This window comes from Pelophylax lessonae (genome assembly GCF_965119305.1).
Source record: "Pelophylax lessonae genome assembly, chromosome: 3".
NCBI classification, from domain to species: Eukaryota; Metazoa; Chordata; class Amphibia; order Anura; family Ranidae; genus Pelophylax; species Pelophylax lessonae.
In genome coordinates, this window is record NC_138770.1 from 323,510,383 (window position 1) to 323,528,043 (window position 17,661).

Here is a 17,661-nt window from a genome sequence, read left to right on the forward strand (position 1 = left end):
GCAACATAACTCTAACTCCATGGACACTGCAACTAGTGACCCTATAGCCTCCTTCCCCACCAATGGTCAACCAATCTCAGACACGATTCTCAAAGACGTTATTGTTGCTAAGGGCATCCCTACTACCATCAGGCCTACATCAGTGTAAAGCTGAGGTACATGCATTGGGAGATAGAGGGAGTCAAATGGAAGATCAAATGTCTGAATATACTATCTCTTTTAACACTATGCTAGATGCTCATGAAGCACACTCTGACGAGTTACAGTGGATCAAATTTAAACTTGCAGATTTGGAAGACAGATCCCGATGCAACAATCTCAAATTAAGGGGGATCCCAGAATCAGACACCGCAGCACAACTGCCACACTTCGCTAGGGTCGTCTTCCTAGCCGCAATCCCAAATCTCTCATCTGCAGATCTCACCATTTATCGCATTCATCTCATTCCGAAAAGTTCCTACCTCCCGCCCGGAGTGCCTCGTGATGTTCTCCTTAGAGTGCACTTCAATCAAGTTAAAGAAAAAATACTGGAAGCCTTCAAGCACGTGGACCAACTCCCTGAGAAGATCTCAAACATCTAAGTGTTCCCGGATTTCACTTAATTTATCATGCAATGGAGCAACAATCTGCTTGCGGTAACCAACCACAACATTATCTACAAATGGAACTATCCACCTTAACCATCCTAAATTTAGGCATTGAAAACATCCCACTTAATTACCGCTCAATAGTTGCTCACATACTTCTGGCCTCTAAATCAGTTATAACCAGACACTGGAGGAAAGACTCAGCTCCTAATCTATCCAAAGTAGTAGCTTCTATTAAAACTACAAACGAATACGAAAAATGTTAGCCATTTTGCGGCCTGAAAAAGTTTGACTATATATGGAAACCATGGATATCATGGAATAACTCCTAATGCTGTTATGTTTGTTCATAGTCTTGGTTGTCTCTCATGGTCAGCTATGACTGTATAATGCAAATCTATCATTTATCCATTCCTTTTATGTACCTTACTACTGTACTCTGTACCTACACCTTGCTACTTGTAATTTTTTATGAAAATCCAATACAAATCTATTGAAAAATAAATAAATAAACTTGACAGCTGTTGTGTGAATATCAAGAGCACTTTGATAAATGTAATCTGTGTCAGTGCTTCGTGCTTTAAATTTACCAATGTTTAAATATTAAACATCAAAAATCCATACTGACAATAAAGTGCTAAATCAGCTACCATAAAAATAACCAAAAAACTTACAGTATATCACCCAGAGCTTAGCATTATAAATAGAACTAATGTACAAATTACAGTTTATAATCATTCATAATATCGCTAAAAATACTGTAAATAGAATTTAAGTACATGCACACATGATGCATATAATCGGAAAATAGGAAAACCAGACTATGCAAATCCAAACTTACAAAATGATTGGTCTCCCTTTAAACACAGTGGGAAAGTTCACAAAATTAAAAAAAAAATGATGAAAGTTTAAAGCATCAATTTTCAAGATTGTTAATAAATATAAAAGCATTTTTTAGCTATTTTTATACCAGATCGTGACTGATTTTCCAATGATAGCACTTTATTGTTAGTATGGATTTGCAATATTTACACATTAGATATAGTTCTAGCACTAAACACAGTTACCATTCCAAATGAAGGTGTATTTTTTTCTTTAAATTTCTCCTTATGTAATATACAAAAGAAAACTGTTGATGATGTTAAAGTTTCTTGCAACAATACAATAATATTTTTTCCAGGAAGTTTGTGAAGAATCACCCTCCACACCTTGAAATTCAGAAATATATACATGTAACTTGCTGCAGTCACTGCTGCCGGGTCATGCTGTGCAGACTTCTGCTTTTTCAGCAAGTGGCCATATTATTTCTAGTTCTCTCAAACATTATTTGGCAGCTGAAAATGAAGCCGGTAACATGTTTATATTTCATTCCTAGATCTGTCTTCAACAAAATTAAATTTCACACTTGGGTACATTATCTGTGGGTGTGCTCTGTCAGCAAATCTAAACTAGGATTTGAAAGCTTACCTTCACATGTAGGTTGTACACCAGACCAAGAGCCATTTAATAAACATGTTCTCTCCGTGGAGCCCATCAATGTGTATCCCATTTCACAAGAAAAACGAAGTAAGCTTTTTATTTTAAATTCATTTCCAAGTTGAGAACCGTGAGCAGGAATGCCAGGATCACCACAGGTTCCAGGGTTAATTCCTACAACAATATCAATTTGTTTTTATATCATGTCATCTACAGTTATTATACATGTAAAAACATAGTTTTTTCTAAATTACAAAGGTTTAACCCTCCTCTTATGTTAGAATTCCGTTACTATCCATGATGTTAGGGTCAGTTTTGACCCGTGTTTTAAATCAGCCATAAAATACCCTCTGAATAATTATTTATCATCAAATTTGTTTCTTACCTCTTGGTTACCTTGTTAGGCTTCTTTATCCTTGAAAAGATTGTTTTTAATATTTTTGGTGTGACCCCTAGACCTTTCTTTTGATAGCATACCTCTCATTGTCAAATTTAAAAAATGGTAAAATAAAGTCAGCAACTCTGAAATGAATTTGTCCTATGTTTCTTCACTTTATTTAGAGAAGCAGACAAGCAGGAAAAGAGATAGGCCCCTCCCTAACTACAGCTCACAGGGTTGAGAGGGGATTGGCTGTCACTGTTACTAAGCAGAGACAGTGTTTATGATTTCAGTTTTGGCACTTATTAGTGTCCTAAAATCCTATATTATAACTGGGTCAGAATTGACCCTAACACCATGAACGTCTTAATTTTCACCACAGTATTTTATAATTTAGTGAAAAGGATTATTTTTCTATTACATTGTTTAAATAGAGGTTCCTGACAAAGTAAAAAAATCTTGATGCAATAAACAAATTTATGTGATACTTATAGACATTCAAAACCTGAAAACGGGTCGGTTTTGATCCTAACACAAGAGGAGGGTTAATGAAATGATAACTGCAGTATGCAGCAATGTTTTAAACTCAAAGCAAAGTTAAAGTAAATGTGAATCCCTTCACAACAAAAATGTCAGACTTTTTAAATGTAAGGCCTCATACACACAGGGCATTTTTGCAGCTGCTTTTAGGAGCGTCAGACGTTTTTTTTTTTGCAGCTTTAAAATGCCCCTTTTTTGGCCTTATGCACACACAGACATTTTGAAGCTGCAAGTGGCATAGGTGTTTTCAAGCTGCAAAAAAAAACTAGGGCCAGTGCGTTCTGAGGACTGCCGTTACAGCTGTAAAAACATCTGATGCTGCTAAAGGCTGCTTAACGTTGCCTATACAGTGTTAAGCCGTGTCATTCATTTTTTTTTTTTTTATGTGAAAATCAATGATTCCCCATGGGAGCCCACTGATTTGAATGGAAGTCACTTGCACTCTGAGGATCTTGAGGGGAAACTCCACGCCAAAATGGAAAAAAACAGTGTGGGGGTCCCCCCCAGGTTCCATACCAGGCCCTTTAAGTCTTCTTACAGGACTGAATTTCCCTTCCTAGGGGTAGATGTCCTCTCACTTCCTGTTGTCTCCCTCCCTCTGTAAGTAGTAAGTAGGAGTCCTTTGTAAGTCAGATGTTTGTAACCCGGGCCGCCTGTACTGATATGGACTGGGTAATGTATTAGGAAGGAAACTATGCCACATTAGTTGATGGAAAGGAAAATGATCAACCTACAGAGGGCTAAATTCAAAGAGACCCCAAAAATAAAAGTGAAAAAAAATGATGTATCAGGCTAGTCCATTTTGCTGAAATTTCATTGCAACAACTCAAATTGGAAGTTTGTATGGCCCCCAAGGTATTTGTATGCATGCCTAACAACGTCGGGGCAGTCTCCTAATGAGACAACGGATGATGTCCTGGGATATTTCCTCCCAGATCTGGACCAGGGCATCACTGAGCTCCTGAACAGACTGACGTGCAAACTGGCAGGGTCGGATGGACCAAAACATAATGTCCCAGAGGTGTTCCATTGGATTTAGATCAGGGGAGCGTGGGGGCCATTCAATGGTATCAATTCCTTCATCCTCCAATAATAGGCTGCTCAGGGAAAACCTGCTCTCCTCTGTGAAAAGCGCAGGGTGCCAGTGGCGGACCTGCCAATTTTGGTGTTCAATGGAAAATGCCAATTGAGCTCCATGGTGCTGAACAGTGAGCACAGGGCCCACTAGGGTATGTCCAGCCCTCAGGCCACCCTCATGAAGTCTGTTTCCAATTGTTTGGTCAGTTGCCTGCTGGAGGTCATTTTGTAGGGCTCTGACAGTTCTCATCCTGTTCCTCCTTGCATAAAGAAGCAGATACCGGTCCTGCTGATGGGTTAAGGACCTTCTATGACCCTGTCCAGCTCTCCTAGTGTAACTGCCTGTCTCTCAGAATCTCCTCCATGCTCTTGAGACTTTGCAAACCTTCTGGCAATGGCACATATTGATGTGCCATCCTGAAGAGTTGGACTGCCTGTGCAACCTCTATAGGTTCCATGCATCGCCTTATGCTACGAGTAGTGACACTGACCAAAATGCAAAACTAGTGAAAAACAGCCAGAAAAGATGAGTAGGGAAAAAAAGTCAGTGGCCTCCACCTGTAAACCTATTCCTGTTTTGGGTGTTGTCTCATTGGTGCCCAACTAGGGCACCTGTCAAATTAATTAACACCAAAGCAGCTGAAACTGATTAGCTGCTACTTAACTGACTAGCTCAATCTCCCAGGAGTTTATTTGACTTGATGCTATACTCTGATTAAAAAGTGTTCCTTTAATGTTTTTGAGCAGTGTGTATATATATATATATTTTTTTTTTTTTTTTCTTTTCAATGGCAGGAGTGTGAATAAGGAGAATTTAAATAGGTATAAGCTGCATAAGCCCTTCCCTGTATGATATGCTTACAAGTATTATGTCAGTAGGAAAAGAACAGAGACATGCTCATTCTCCTTAATGGCCATAGATTGGGATGGGTTCATGACAGCTTGGAATTAGAGAAAGATGGTTGAATGATGCTGGATATCATTCACCCTGAAGGACTGAGGACATCTAGTGTGAGAAAAGAAGTAATGCATGAGATTGCTCTGGATTAAACTTTAGTTTTTTTTTTTTTTTTTACTGAAATTCTGTTTTACGTTAAGGTGTATTTTAATAATTGCTGCCAGTCTGACCAAGTCAGCATAGCTGTTACTAATCTATTATTTACTAAATAATTATCAATGTATAACACGTTGCATTTACTGTTTGTTCAAAGCAACCAATCGGTCATGAATTACTGTAGCAGTGGTAATTCTTAACTATGACGTAAAGAAACTGAGAAATCATCTAAAATAAAGAACAGTGTGGTAGAGCCTAGAAACATTTGGCATTTCTCCTATGCAGCTGGTGCTTGCTACCGATGGACCTTGAAATAGAACTTGCAAGCTGAGGTATTTTCTGATTGAGCCGCACACTCTTTGAAATAATTACACATTTCCCTTTAAATAATGAACAATGAGAGTTTCTTTGCTAAGACTATGATTATAGACTGCTTTACCTCACTGGAGCAGGCTAAGAAAGTTCCAGCTTGGTTATGTTGGATTTTTACATGATCATCACAAATTAAACACATATAAAATGCATAGGAACATTTTTACAAATAACTTGTATTCATATCCATCTACCATTAAGCACAACCAAATGGGATGACAAAACTTTTTCTGTTACAGTTAGACAGTAGAATTATCACAGGGAGGCATCCCCTCCACCCCAGCTCACTGAATGGACAGTGAAAGAACAGCAGAAGAATGATGAGGCCCCTCTTGTTGCTTGTTAGTATATTTGCATGTAGTGCATCTTCTTAACTCCCAGCCAGAAGATTGCTAGAGGGTAATATCAAGTCAAATTCTTACTTACACTGGTTGGATTAAAAAACACTTCTAATGGTTTATTAATAGCTGCATTTATCTTTATCTATATATATTACCAGATATTAGCCTTTACTTTTATAGTAAACTGACCTCTAAATCTAAAAATATGGTATCATTCCCCATTGTGTGTAAATGGTTTTTATTACTATTTTGAAGGGCTCAGAAATGACAGCTCTATGTGCTGTGTTTAAATAAACCCATTACTATTGTTAGTTCTCTCGACGAGAATATGCTTCACTGAGAGATCTTCTTGCTTTGTCAATGTGATCTTATTCCTTACAGGGACACAATCCACTTTATCATTGTTTCCCTTTTCATTTTATCCAGTATAGAGGATTTTAAGGTATCCCTACATGTGTTGAAACATTTGTTCAGTCTAGAATTGGCTCCTGGAGCCCACTGAGATTTCTCTTTCAATATACAGTGCCCTTGTTGTGAGAGATTGTTTGGCTCTATAGGTATTCTGTCATGGAAGTATTCCTTAAGATGTAACTTTCTGAATGATTGTTCCACATCAAATGCAATAGCACACAAATTATTTAGACAACACAGCTATTTCTTTTTTTACTCGAAGTAAAACTTGCAGCAGTCACACCACAGTGTTTTTCTGTATTGATCTAGTGGAAATGGTGCACTCTACTTTAGGGCCAGTTCCTGGCAGTTTTTATATATTATTGTGTCAACAAATGTCAGTATCATTTCTACAAGAAGGTTTATCCTTGGTTAATATTGTCTATTTTAGCTGCTATACACAATAGATAAAAATGGAAAAGTAGCCAGTTGGTCCCTGTAATTATTTCTTCCTAGGTCTCTAGTCGCTTCTGAAACCTGGAGATGAGAACAGCACTTTCACGTTTGCAGTAAAATAGGTTAATAAAGAAAAACTCTAGACTAAGGGATTTTTCTTATTTACTTTTATCTGTGACTTCCTTTAGAAGGTCTTCCCTCACTTCCTATCCGTGTAATGGTCATACAAGAAATGGGAGGAACAGTTGTCTTTTGGCCAGCAAGGTGCAGGCAGAAATTAAGACATTGGGGTTTATTTACCAAAGGCAAATCCACTGTGCATTACAAGTGCACTTGGAAGTGCAGTCGCTGTAAATCTGAGGGGAAGCTCCAAAATAAGGGGAAGCTCTGCTGATTTTATTATCCAATCACGTGCAAGGAAAAATGCTTTTTTTTATTTTTCATGCATGTTGTCCTCAGATCGACAGCGACTGCACTTCCAAGTGCACTTGCAGTGCACAGTGGATTTTGCTTTTGTGAGTAAACCCCATTGGGTTTGATTTATTAAAGGCAAGCAGGCTGTTCACCTTGCAGGGAAAGTTGCCTTTTGCAAAGGAATTTTCCCTAGAGCATATTGAATGAGGTGAGACTCTGCTGACTTCTATCAAAAATGTTTTTTGTTTTTTTTTTTCCCATGGTTGGCATGGCATGACATTTCCTGACATGATTGAGCATTATCTGAAAAGTTAACTTTTGCAACATTCACTAAGCTCTGGAGAAAACTCTCATGCAAAGTGAAACTTTCCATGCAAAGTAAACAGCATATTTGCCTTTAGTAAATCCACCCCTTCATCAGAATTTCTAACTATTCCCAATTCAGCTAAAAATGTATTTTATTTTTTTGTTTCACAATTTTTATTATGATGATAGATATTACAAATAAAGTCACTAAAGGGTAACTTTACCCTAAAAATTGTACCTGCAGAATAATTAAAACAAAAACATATTTACTAGTCCATGGAGTCCAGTGTTGTCTTCCTTGTAGTCAAGGTTCTACACTATCATCTTGAAATTCCTTTTTATATATGCACAGACATGAGTAAAGGTCTCTATCATGTCCCTCCCAAATACTTGGCAGGGGCCCAAGGCATGTTTGCACATGCACAGGATTGAAATTGCACAATTATTCAACCTTCACTGGAACTCTGCATCCTAGGATGTTTGACATTGACATCCCAGGAGCCAAAAGGTGGTTGACCTCATACCACCCTTGCCTAGGAAACAAATAATAAATGGCACTATTAAAGGAAAAGGCTTTTTACAATCTGCAATTGTGTAAGAGGAGGAGGGGAGGAAAAAAGATGAGTGAAAGTTGATTTCATGGGTGAAGGCTCACTTTGAGTAGATTGATATAAGTTTTCCACTGTGTCTTTGAAAAAGTAAACACAAGGTATATCTTGTGAAAAAAATTGCTTCAGATATGAAAATGGTTTAGACTTGTTGTGTATTGGTTAATAGTGGCAAATGAAGGTGACAACAGCTAGCAGAAGAGAGTGAAAAAAAAAAAAGAGATCAGAGCACATTGCCCACATTAAAGAAAGAAAATGATGGGAGAATGGTTGCAGATGATACAGAGAAGGCAACTGTACTAAATATCTTCTTTTCCTCAGACTTCTTTTACAGAGGAAAATGAGGGGTATACCTACCATGACAGTATTGTTAGTAACATATCACAGGGCATATCCTTGTGGCTAACAGAGACCGGAGTCAAGAAAAGACTACATAAGCTCAACACAAATAAATCACCAGGACCAGAAGGCTTACACCCAAGTGTCCTCAAAGATATATAGCTAGACCATTATTCCTAATCTTTGTGGACAGCATACTAATGGGAATTGTACCAGCTGATTGGAGAAAAGCCAACGTGGTACTAATATTCAAAAAAGGGTAAATTATTGGATAGGATAATAAGAATCTGCTGAAGAAAACAGTATCATTAGTATTGATCAGCATTGGTTTATGAAGGGTAATTCCTGCCAGACCAATCTGTTAACATTCTACAAGGGGGTGATCTGCCATCTAGATAGAGGGAGGCCTGTGGATGTGGTGTATCTGGATTTTGTAAAAGCATTCAATACAGTTCCCTTTAAATGCTTTATCTACAAGCTGAGGTCTGCAGGCATGGACCATAAGTTTTGTTCTTGGATAGAAAACTGGTTACAGGGGCGCGTCCAAAAGGTAGTGATATATAAACCTGTACTCAGACTAGTCTGGAGTGGTAAGTGGGGTACTCCAAGGCTCTTCCTTGGGACCAATTCTGTTTAATTTTTTCATAAAGGATATAGAGGATGGGATAATTAGCTTAATCCCAGTTTTCGCGGAAAACACAGAAATAAGCAGGGCAATAACTTCACATCAGGATATAGAATTTTTACAGAAAGACCTCAACAAATAATGGAGTGGGAAACTACATGGCAAATGAGGTTTAATGTGGAGAAATGTAAGGTAATGCACTTGGGGGCTAAAAACATAAACGCAAAATACTTACTAAGGGGAGAACCTCCGGGGGAATCAAGGATGGAGAAAGGTCACAGGGTCCTAATAGAAGACAGACTCAGCAATAGCATGCAATGTAAAGCTGCATCTAACAAAGAAGAATTGAGTACGCATAAAAAAGAGGATATACTCCAGAGATAAAACTACTGTATAATCCGGCCACTTTATAAAACTCTGGTTAGGTCATATCTGGAGTATTCTGTCAAGTTCTGGTTACCAATCTTCAGAAGGGATGTGATGGAGCTGGAGAGAGTCCAAAGAATGGGAACGGAAATAATAAGGGGATTGGAGGACTTCAATTATGAGGAAAGACTACAAGCCCTAAATGTATCCTCATGGGGAGAAGAAACACCTGAGAGGACATGATAGCAATTTACAAATACCTCAGGTGGTGATCCCAGCATAGGAAAAAAAATATTCAGGCTCAGCTAGTGTAAGAGGATATGGGGCAACACAATGAGATTGGAAGAGAAGCAGTTTAACCTTAAGCTGCGCAGGGGGTTTTTAACATTACCTACTATGTAACTTTATAACTATGTAACTACGTAATGTTAATCCCATGAAGGCCTTATGGTGTAAAGACATGGTGTAGCTGGTTGGGCAGGTGAATGTTACCCAGTGGAGTTTAACCTTAAGCTGCACAGGGGGTTTTTAACTGTTAGAGCAATGTGAAACTCTCTTCCACAATTGGCGGTGTCAGTGGGGAGTATTGATATTTTTAAAAGACTCTTGGATGTGCATCTCAAAGAACACAACATACAGGGATATGGGAAATGATTATCGACACTGACAAATGCACACCTACACAGGTTGAACTGGATGGATGATTGTCTTTATTTAACTCTACCTACTATGTAACTTTGTAACTATGTAACTACGTAATGTTAATCCCATGAAGGCTACAATAAACATATCCTGAATTTGTATACAAAATTGTGTAAATATTCTATTATATCTTTTCATGTGACAACACTGAAGAAATTACACTTTGCTACAATGTAAAGTAGTGAGTGTACAGCTTGTATAACAGTGTAAATTTGCTGTCCCTTCAAAATAACTCAATACACAGCCATTAATGTCTAAACTGCTGGCAATAAAAGTGAGTACACCCCTAAGTGAAAATGTCCAAGTGTCATATGAAGATATATGAGGCTATAACAAGATTGCCACGACCCTGAAACTATAAGAAGGCTATGAGAAGATTCCAAAGACCCTGAAACTGAGCTGCAGCATGGTGGCCAAGACCATACAGTTTAACAGGACAGGTTTCACTCAGAACAGGCCTAGCTATGGTAAACCAAAGAAGTTGAGTGCATGTGCTCAGCATCATATCCAGAGGTTGTCTTTGGGAAATAGACGTATGAGTGCTGCCAGCATTGCTACAGAGGTTGAAGGGGTGGGGGGTCAGCCTGTCAGTGCTCAGACCATACACCGCACACTGTATCAAATTGGTCTGCATGGCTGTCGTCCCAGAAGGAAGCCTCTTCTAAGGATGATGCACAAGAAAGCCCGCAAACAGTTTGCCGAAGACAAGCAGTCTAAGAACATGGATTACTGGAACCATGTCCTGTTGTCTGATGAGACCAAGAAAACCATATTTTGTTCAGATGGTGTCAACTATGTGTGGCGGCAACCAGGTGTACAAAGACAAGTGTGTCTTGCCTACAGTCAAGCATGGTGGTGGGAGTGTCATGGTCTGGGGCTGCATGAGTGCTGCCGGAACTGGGGAGCTACTGTTCATTGAGGGAACCATGAATGCCAACATGTACTGTGGCATACTGAAGCAGAGCATGATCCCCTCCCTTTGGAGGCTGGGCCACAGGGCAGTATACCAACATGATAACGACCCCAAACACACCTCCAAGACGACCACTGCCTTGCTAAAGAAGCTGAGTAAAGGCGATGGCCAAGCATGTCTCCAGACCTAAACCCTATTGAGCATCTATGGGGCATCCTCAAATGGAAGGTGGAGGAGCGCAAGGTCTCTAACATTCACCAGCTCTGTGATGTCTGTGAATCTCTGGTGAACTAGATGCCCAAGAGGGTTAAGGCAGTGCTGGATAATATTAGTGGCCACACAAAATATTGACACTTTGGGCCCAATTTGGACTTTGTCATTTAGGGGTGTACTCATTTTTTTTTGCCAGCGGTTTAGACATTAATGGCTATGTGTTGAGTTATTTTGAGGGAGCAGCAAATCGACACTGTTATACAAGCTGTACACTCACTACTTTACAGTAAAGTTTCTTTAGTGTTGTAACATAAAAAGATATAATAGAATATTTACAGAAATGTGAGGGGTGTACTCACTTTTGTGAGATATTGTATATATATATATATATATATATTTTTTTTAGGGATAGACCGATATGTTTTTTTCAGGGCCGATACCTATACCGATATTTTGGTCACAACGTATCGGTATCGGCCGATATGGCTGATATTTTGTACATTTAAAGTTTTGAAAAATAAAAACCATTTTTTACACAAATCTGGTACTGAAAATGTTAATTTAATGCTTTATTGCTTGCTGGCACCCTGTGGTGGGTGGGTGGCTGGGTGCCTGTGGAGGGTGGGTGGCTTGTTGGCTGGCTGACACCCTGAGGTGGGTGGCTGGCTGGCTTGCTGGCATCCTGTGGTGGGTGGCTGTCTGGCTTGCTGGCACCCTGTGGTGGATGGCTGGCTGGCACCCTGTGGTAGGTGTGGTAGGTGGGTGGCTGGTTGGTACAGGGCCTGTGGGCGGATGGCTGGTACAGGGCCTGTGGCTGGCTGGTACAGGTCCTGTGGGTGGCTGGCTGTCTTGCACCCTGTATGTGGGTGGCTGGCTGGCTGGTACCCTGTGGTGGGTGGGTTCCTGGCTGGCTGGCACCCTGTGGTGGGTGGGTGGCTGTCTGGCACCCTGTGGTTGGTGGGTGGGTGGCTGGCACAGGGGCTGTGGGTGGCTGGCTGGTACAGGGCCTGTGGGTGGCTGGCTGGTACAGTGCCTTTGGCTGGCAGGTACAGGGCCTGTGGGTGGCTGGCAGGCTGGTACAGGGCCTGTGGGTGGCTGGCTGGCTCGCTGGTATAGTGCTTGTGGCTGGCTGGCTGGTACAAGGCCTGTGGATGTGGGTGGCTGGCTGGCATTGGGCTGCTGTGGGTGGGTGTATGGCTGTGATACACTCCCGCGAGACTAGTCCCGACTCCAGACGAGGCTGTCCAAGATGAGGGAGGCGGCCTAAGAAGGCAGAATGATGTCACAAAAATATCGGCCAGTTCTGGGGCCAATGCCGATATATCAGGGAAAGAGCATATCTGCCCCCGATATATCGGCTTTGCCGATAATCGGTCTATCCCTAATATATATATATATACATTTGGCCCGTTCTCACTGCCGCAACTTGAGTTGAGGCAACTTGAAAAGTAGTTTGTGCACTACTTTTGGGCCGACTTCAGTGCGACTTCCTTCTATAATGAGGGACAAGTCTCACTGAAAGCCGCGAACAAGTAACACTACAGAGTCGCGCTAGAAGTAGCATGACTCTGTAGCCGCAGCAGTGGAAACCGGGCCTTAGTATTGAATATAGCTGTTTGTTTGAATATAACATGGGAAGATTCTTTTTAATGATATTTTCTATGTGGTGATATTGTTTAGAAAATGTAGTTATGAAAGTAACTCTATCTTTTAGTTTGTTTCTTTTGTTACATCACCATAATAAACATCCCAATTTTTAGAGGTTGCTATAATCTGGAATTTATCAATGAGTTGTTTTAAAAAAAAAAACCTCTCTGAAAAAGCCTATTTCTAATTACTTTGCACTCACTATACGAAGTTTCATCGGGGGGGGGGGCAGTTCCTGTGAGCACGCACAAACTCTCCTGTTGGTATTGACTTGATGGTGTGGGAGGGAAGGCAGCTGGATGCATGCAGAATGAAATTTCCTGCTGTGGGGGGCTTTCAAAAAGTTTTGGTGATTATATTACCTGTACCTGCACAGCCCTGCAAAGTAAGATCCAAAAAAAAAAAAACAAATCTAAAAAATGTATTGATCACTAGTGAAATGCAAGTTTAAATCATTTACATTTAGATTTCGTTTTATAAAATCAACCAAAATGGTGTAATCCCCATCCCACAACATCAAACTATCGTCTATGAATTAACTGTACCAATGTAGATTTGTGCAAAAAGAATTCAAATGGGAAACGTTTATTCCACCATCCCATATACAGGTTTTCCAGGTAGGGAGAGAACTTGGCACCCATCGATGCCCCACAACACTGTATGAAGTACTCACCATTGATTAAAAAGAAATGATGTGATGGGAGGAACTCAATGCTTAAAAGTAAATATTTTTTAAGCTGTTCACAATATAAACTATATGTGTTTAGATGATGTTTGATGGCTTGTAATGCAAGGCATCAATAAAGCACCCGGATGTCTAATGTCACCCAGCAAAAGTTGGAGGACCACCGCAAATTATACATGTGTTACAATACTGTGCTAATGTCCTATAGATGGCCCAGTAATTGCAAAAGGAATGGCTGAAGATGCGCATTAACCTACTCACTGAATCACTTGAGGAGTGAGTTGATACCTGCCACAAAAGGAAGCCCCTTTAAAGGGTTGCCCCTTTTTGTGAATCTTAGACAGATGATGAAAAACTGGGGTGACAAGGTCCTGTACCAACATATACTCTGCTGTTTTCGAACTTTAGACACCAGAGGCTCTACTTTTATCAATTAAATTAATCAAGGCAGAATAAACTGTCAAGGTGGGATTACATTTTGAAGGAACATAGGTAGAGTGATCACGTAATTGTCTCAGTGCTTCTGAGCAAGACTGATCCTTATTTAACACCACTACTGCTCTTCCCTTGTCTGCCTTCCTGATCACCAAATTCTAAGATGTTTTCAAAGCTAGTAAAGCATCATGTTCCTGTTTGGTAAGATTAAAGCTTTTTGAGACTCCAGTATTTAGCTCTGTCAGTTCCTGTTCCACTATGCTTTGAAAGCAGTCAACAGCAGAACTTATTTCCCATTGAGAAGATATAAATATGTATCACCCTTATGCAGGACGCTGCTGTTAACCCCATAAGAACCTACACTTAAATCTGCCTGCAAAAGCACAAAGGTAAAAAAAAAAAAAACAGAACTTCAAAAGGATTATCAAAATCAGAAGAAGCAGTTTTGTTTCCCTGTTCATCCTTTACCGAAAAAAAGAGACCACAGGACTAAAGCGAATGTTCATCCTCAGTAAGAGTTACATCATACAAATTCACCACATTGTATGTAATTAAAGAGTGTACTTTGATGTCTTTTTGTTGCGCTGGGGGTATTTCCTGGTGACCAACTTCTCTCTGCAGTCTTACTTCTTCTGCTTATCTTCTTCTTGTGTTTGTTTATCTTTGGCAATTTGTATTAGCTGAGAGAAGTGTCCTTTTTTGCACACTCTCCACTTGAATCCTTGAAAACACAGAACTTAATAATACTCTTGAGGCTGTAGAGGCTCTTGACTCTCCTGTGTCTGAAACTTCTAACTGTGAGTCTGAGAGTTCAGGTGAGAAAAAAATGAACCAACTTCTTTAACTGCCTGGTTTTCTCTTTCCTTTCCTTTTTTAGAATAAAGTGAGGAACCACATTATGTGCTGTATCTGTAGGTAGGTGAATGGACTACCTAGGGGACCATCACTAAGCAGTAAGCACATATTGAGTAGTTTTGAAGTGCAAGCACATAACACAAATCAGATACAGAAATGATTTCTCTTAACTTTGCTTAACACTTTAGAAAATGGAGTCCTAAATATTAAATCGTATTCATCCAAATTTTCAAGTTTCTAAACATTTATCAAATTTTAAATTAAGTCCTTCTCAGATATCACTCCTAACCAGTGTAGTTACCATTATAATTTAGCCATAAACGGTTTACAACTCTAAATTAGTCATAAGGATTTTTAAGTTTATATAAAAGAGTTGTTTAAATCTTATGTTTTATGTAATAGGGCAGCATAATCCTTTTGCTTTGAACCATGCAGTATAGTATAACCACAGCTATTACTGATGTAATGAGTAGGAAAGTAATGTGTATATGTATTTTTTTTTTTTTTTTTTAAATAATGAGAAAAAGTTTTGGTTTATTTTTCAGATAATTCCCACAGGTGACTGAACAGCTTAAATTTCTGGTATTTATTTTGGATAGGGAAAAGCACAGGGTAGAAACATCTTCTTTGACTTATTTAGTGTAACACCAAATAAATATTGTCAAATAAACCTTTTACAGGAAAATACTATCAACTTTTAGAGCAGAGCAAAGGGTAGATTGGTCCTGAACATAAGGCTGTGTTTGCAACATAACTTATATGTGGCAGAAAATGTGCTCTATATATAGGATATTTCTCTTTTTATGAATGTACCTGAGCAGTGAGGAAGTATTCCACTCCATCGACTGTCTTCTTGACAAACTCTGGTTGAATTTCCTATAAGTATATGAGGTCCAGTGCAAGAGTAGTGGACTTTCGACCCATATATAAATTTATCCCCACCTAGAATGGCATTAGCAGGAACACCAGGATGGCCACATGATATAGCTGTAAACAGTAAAAGAATCTGATTAATGGACTAACAACATAAGAAATTAATATTACAGTACATACTATTTTACTTGAGGTATTCTTTCTTGAAATAATACATTTGAAATGACTTTTTTTTTTTTAAATTTACAATTAATAACGTATATTTATTTCTTATCCAATGATAAGGAGTTAAAAATAAATTGTTGTTGTTACTGGGTTAATCTAGCATAATTGTACAATTCCCACCATATGCAGATAAATATGATATATTCTAGGTATATTTGGTGACATAGGCCTTAAGACTCACAAGAAGATTTTTCTTCCATGCCAGGAAAATGATTGTCCTAAATTGGACATCTACCAGACCTCTAGACATTAATGATGTAAAACAACTGGTAAATGCAATTTTGCTTCTCTATAAACTCACATACGAAGCCAGGGGCCACACAGAGTTAACATTTCATGTCTATTGTTTCTGTTTATTTTGCAGTGACAGCACAGTTACATGCTTCCTTTGCTTTGCCTCAGCCTTTGTACAATGTAACTTTAAATGCTAAGTAGGCTAAGTTCACCTTTTTGTTTTCCAAATTCCAGCTCCCATATCTACCAATATAGCATTAATGGACTTCTTTTGCAGAAATAAAAAAAGATTTCTATTTATCCTACACAGATATTATCTCAGTGTCAATGCTTGTTGTACATCTCCATTACTTCCTGCATGGACCTTAGGATGTGAAGACTGTTAAGGCACAGAAAGGAGTTGACCAGCTGACCTCATCAACGCACACTCTCCATTGCCCTACCCCTTTCTAGAGATTGCTCACATTCATCTACTCAGGTGTACATTTTTCCAATGCAATCAGTGATCTCAGTTCTCACCAAATACACAGCCATAGATCATTCATTGGGCAGAATGTGTAGAAGCTGAGCGATCAGATAACATCCTATGTGAATCAGAACTGTAGTATTAGATCTGGGCTCTGTAAAGCTCACCATACCCTATACAATCTGATTTTACAATCTCCTTTGGATCTACCATCAACTATGGAATGCAAGGGCCTTCCTGATTGGATAAAGTGTGATGGGATGTGTTCTCCTATATTATAGTTTTAGTAAATCTGAAGGAGATTGTACAAAGATTGTATAGTATATAGCCTTTATACACCTAAAATTAACTTATGCAATTTTGGTTCCATTAATTGTTAATGGTACACCAAACACAGAAGCAAACACACATTTTGCCAATTGAAAAAATGAGCGACAAATGCTGAAAAATGTACAGTAAAAAACGTGCAACCTGCAACACTCCAAAAAGTCCCATGAACTACTTTGCCACATGTAGAGCAGCCCACTGCAATCAAGGGGCTGCCCTATGCATGTCACTGGAAAAACAAACTAAAAAACATGCGCTCCCACTACTCAAGGTGTAAATGGGTTCTGGAAATGAAATTGGTTTGTTTACACAAGAACAATGGGGCTCTATTAAAATCTGTGTGTTTCAGAATTCATAGTAAACTGCACAGAAAATGCACGTTTTGCCGTTTTTCAGAAATGGGTTGCAAATGCACCAAAAAGCACAGTAAAAAAACACAACACACTCCACTCTAGGAAAAAGTTCTGAATCTTCTTTGGGGTGATTGTTGTGTAGGGTAACCCATTTAAGCGAATGGGCTGCCCTATGTATGAAAAAAAAAATTGGGGCTCCACAACTGAGTGTCTCCATCCACTCCCTTCTATGTACTTGTACTGTATATAGTTGGCCATATATTATGCAATCTGATTGTACAAACTGTACAGTTTCCTTTGGATTTACCAGCACTATGGTATAGCAGGACCCACCTAGTGTATCTATCCATTCACTCTGTAGCCAATCAGGTAGGCCCTTGCTCTACATAGTTGATGGTAGATC

General features: G+C 39.2%; 1 protein-coding gene across 1 annotated transcript in view; it reads right to left on the minus strand.

The window, feature by feature from the left end:
- Positions 1–17,661, minus strand: part of CSMD1 (CUB and Sushi multiple domains 1) — a 2,644,830-nt gene that overhangs the window by 122,188 nt on the left and 2,504,981 nt on the right. Inside the window, exons 56-57 of the mRNA XM_082250071.1 lie at positions 15,594–15,767; positions 2,055–2,237 (exon numbers count right to left, since the gene is read on the minus strand). Of these exons, the coding sequence (XP_082106197.1) occupies positions 2,055–2,237; positions 15,594–15,767 (357 nt within the window). The remainder of the gene's footprint in view (positions 1–2,054; positions 2,238–15,593; positions 15,768–17,661) is intronic.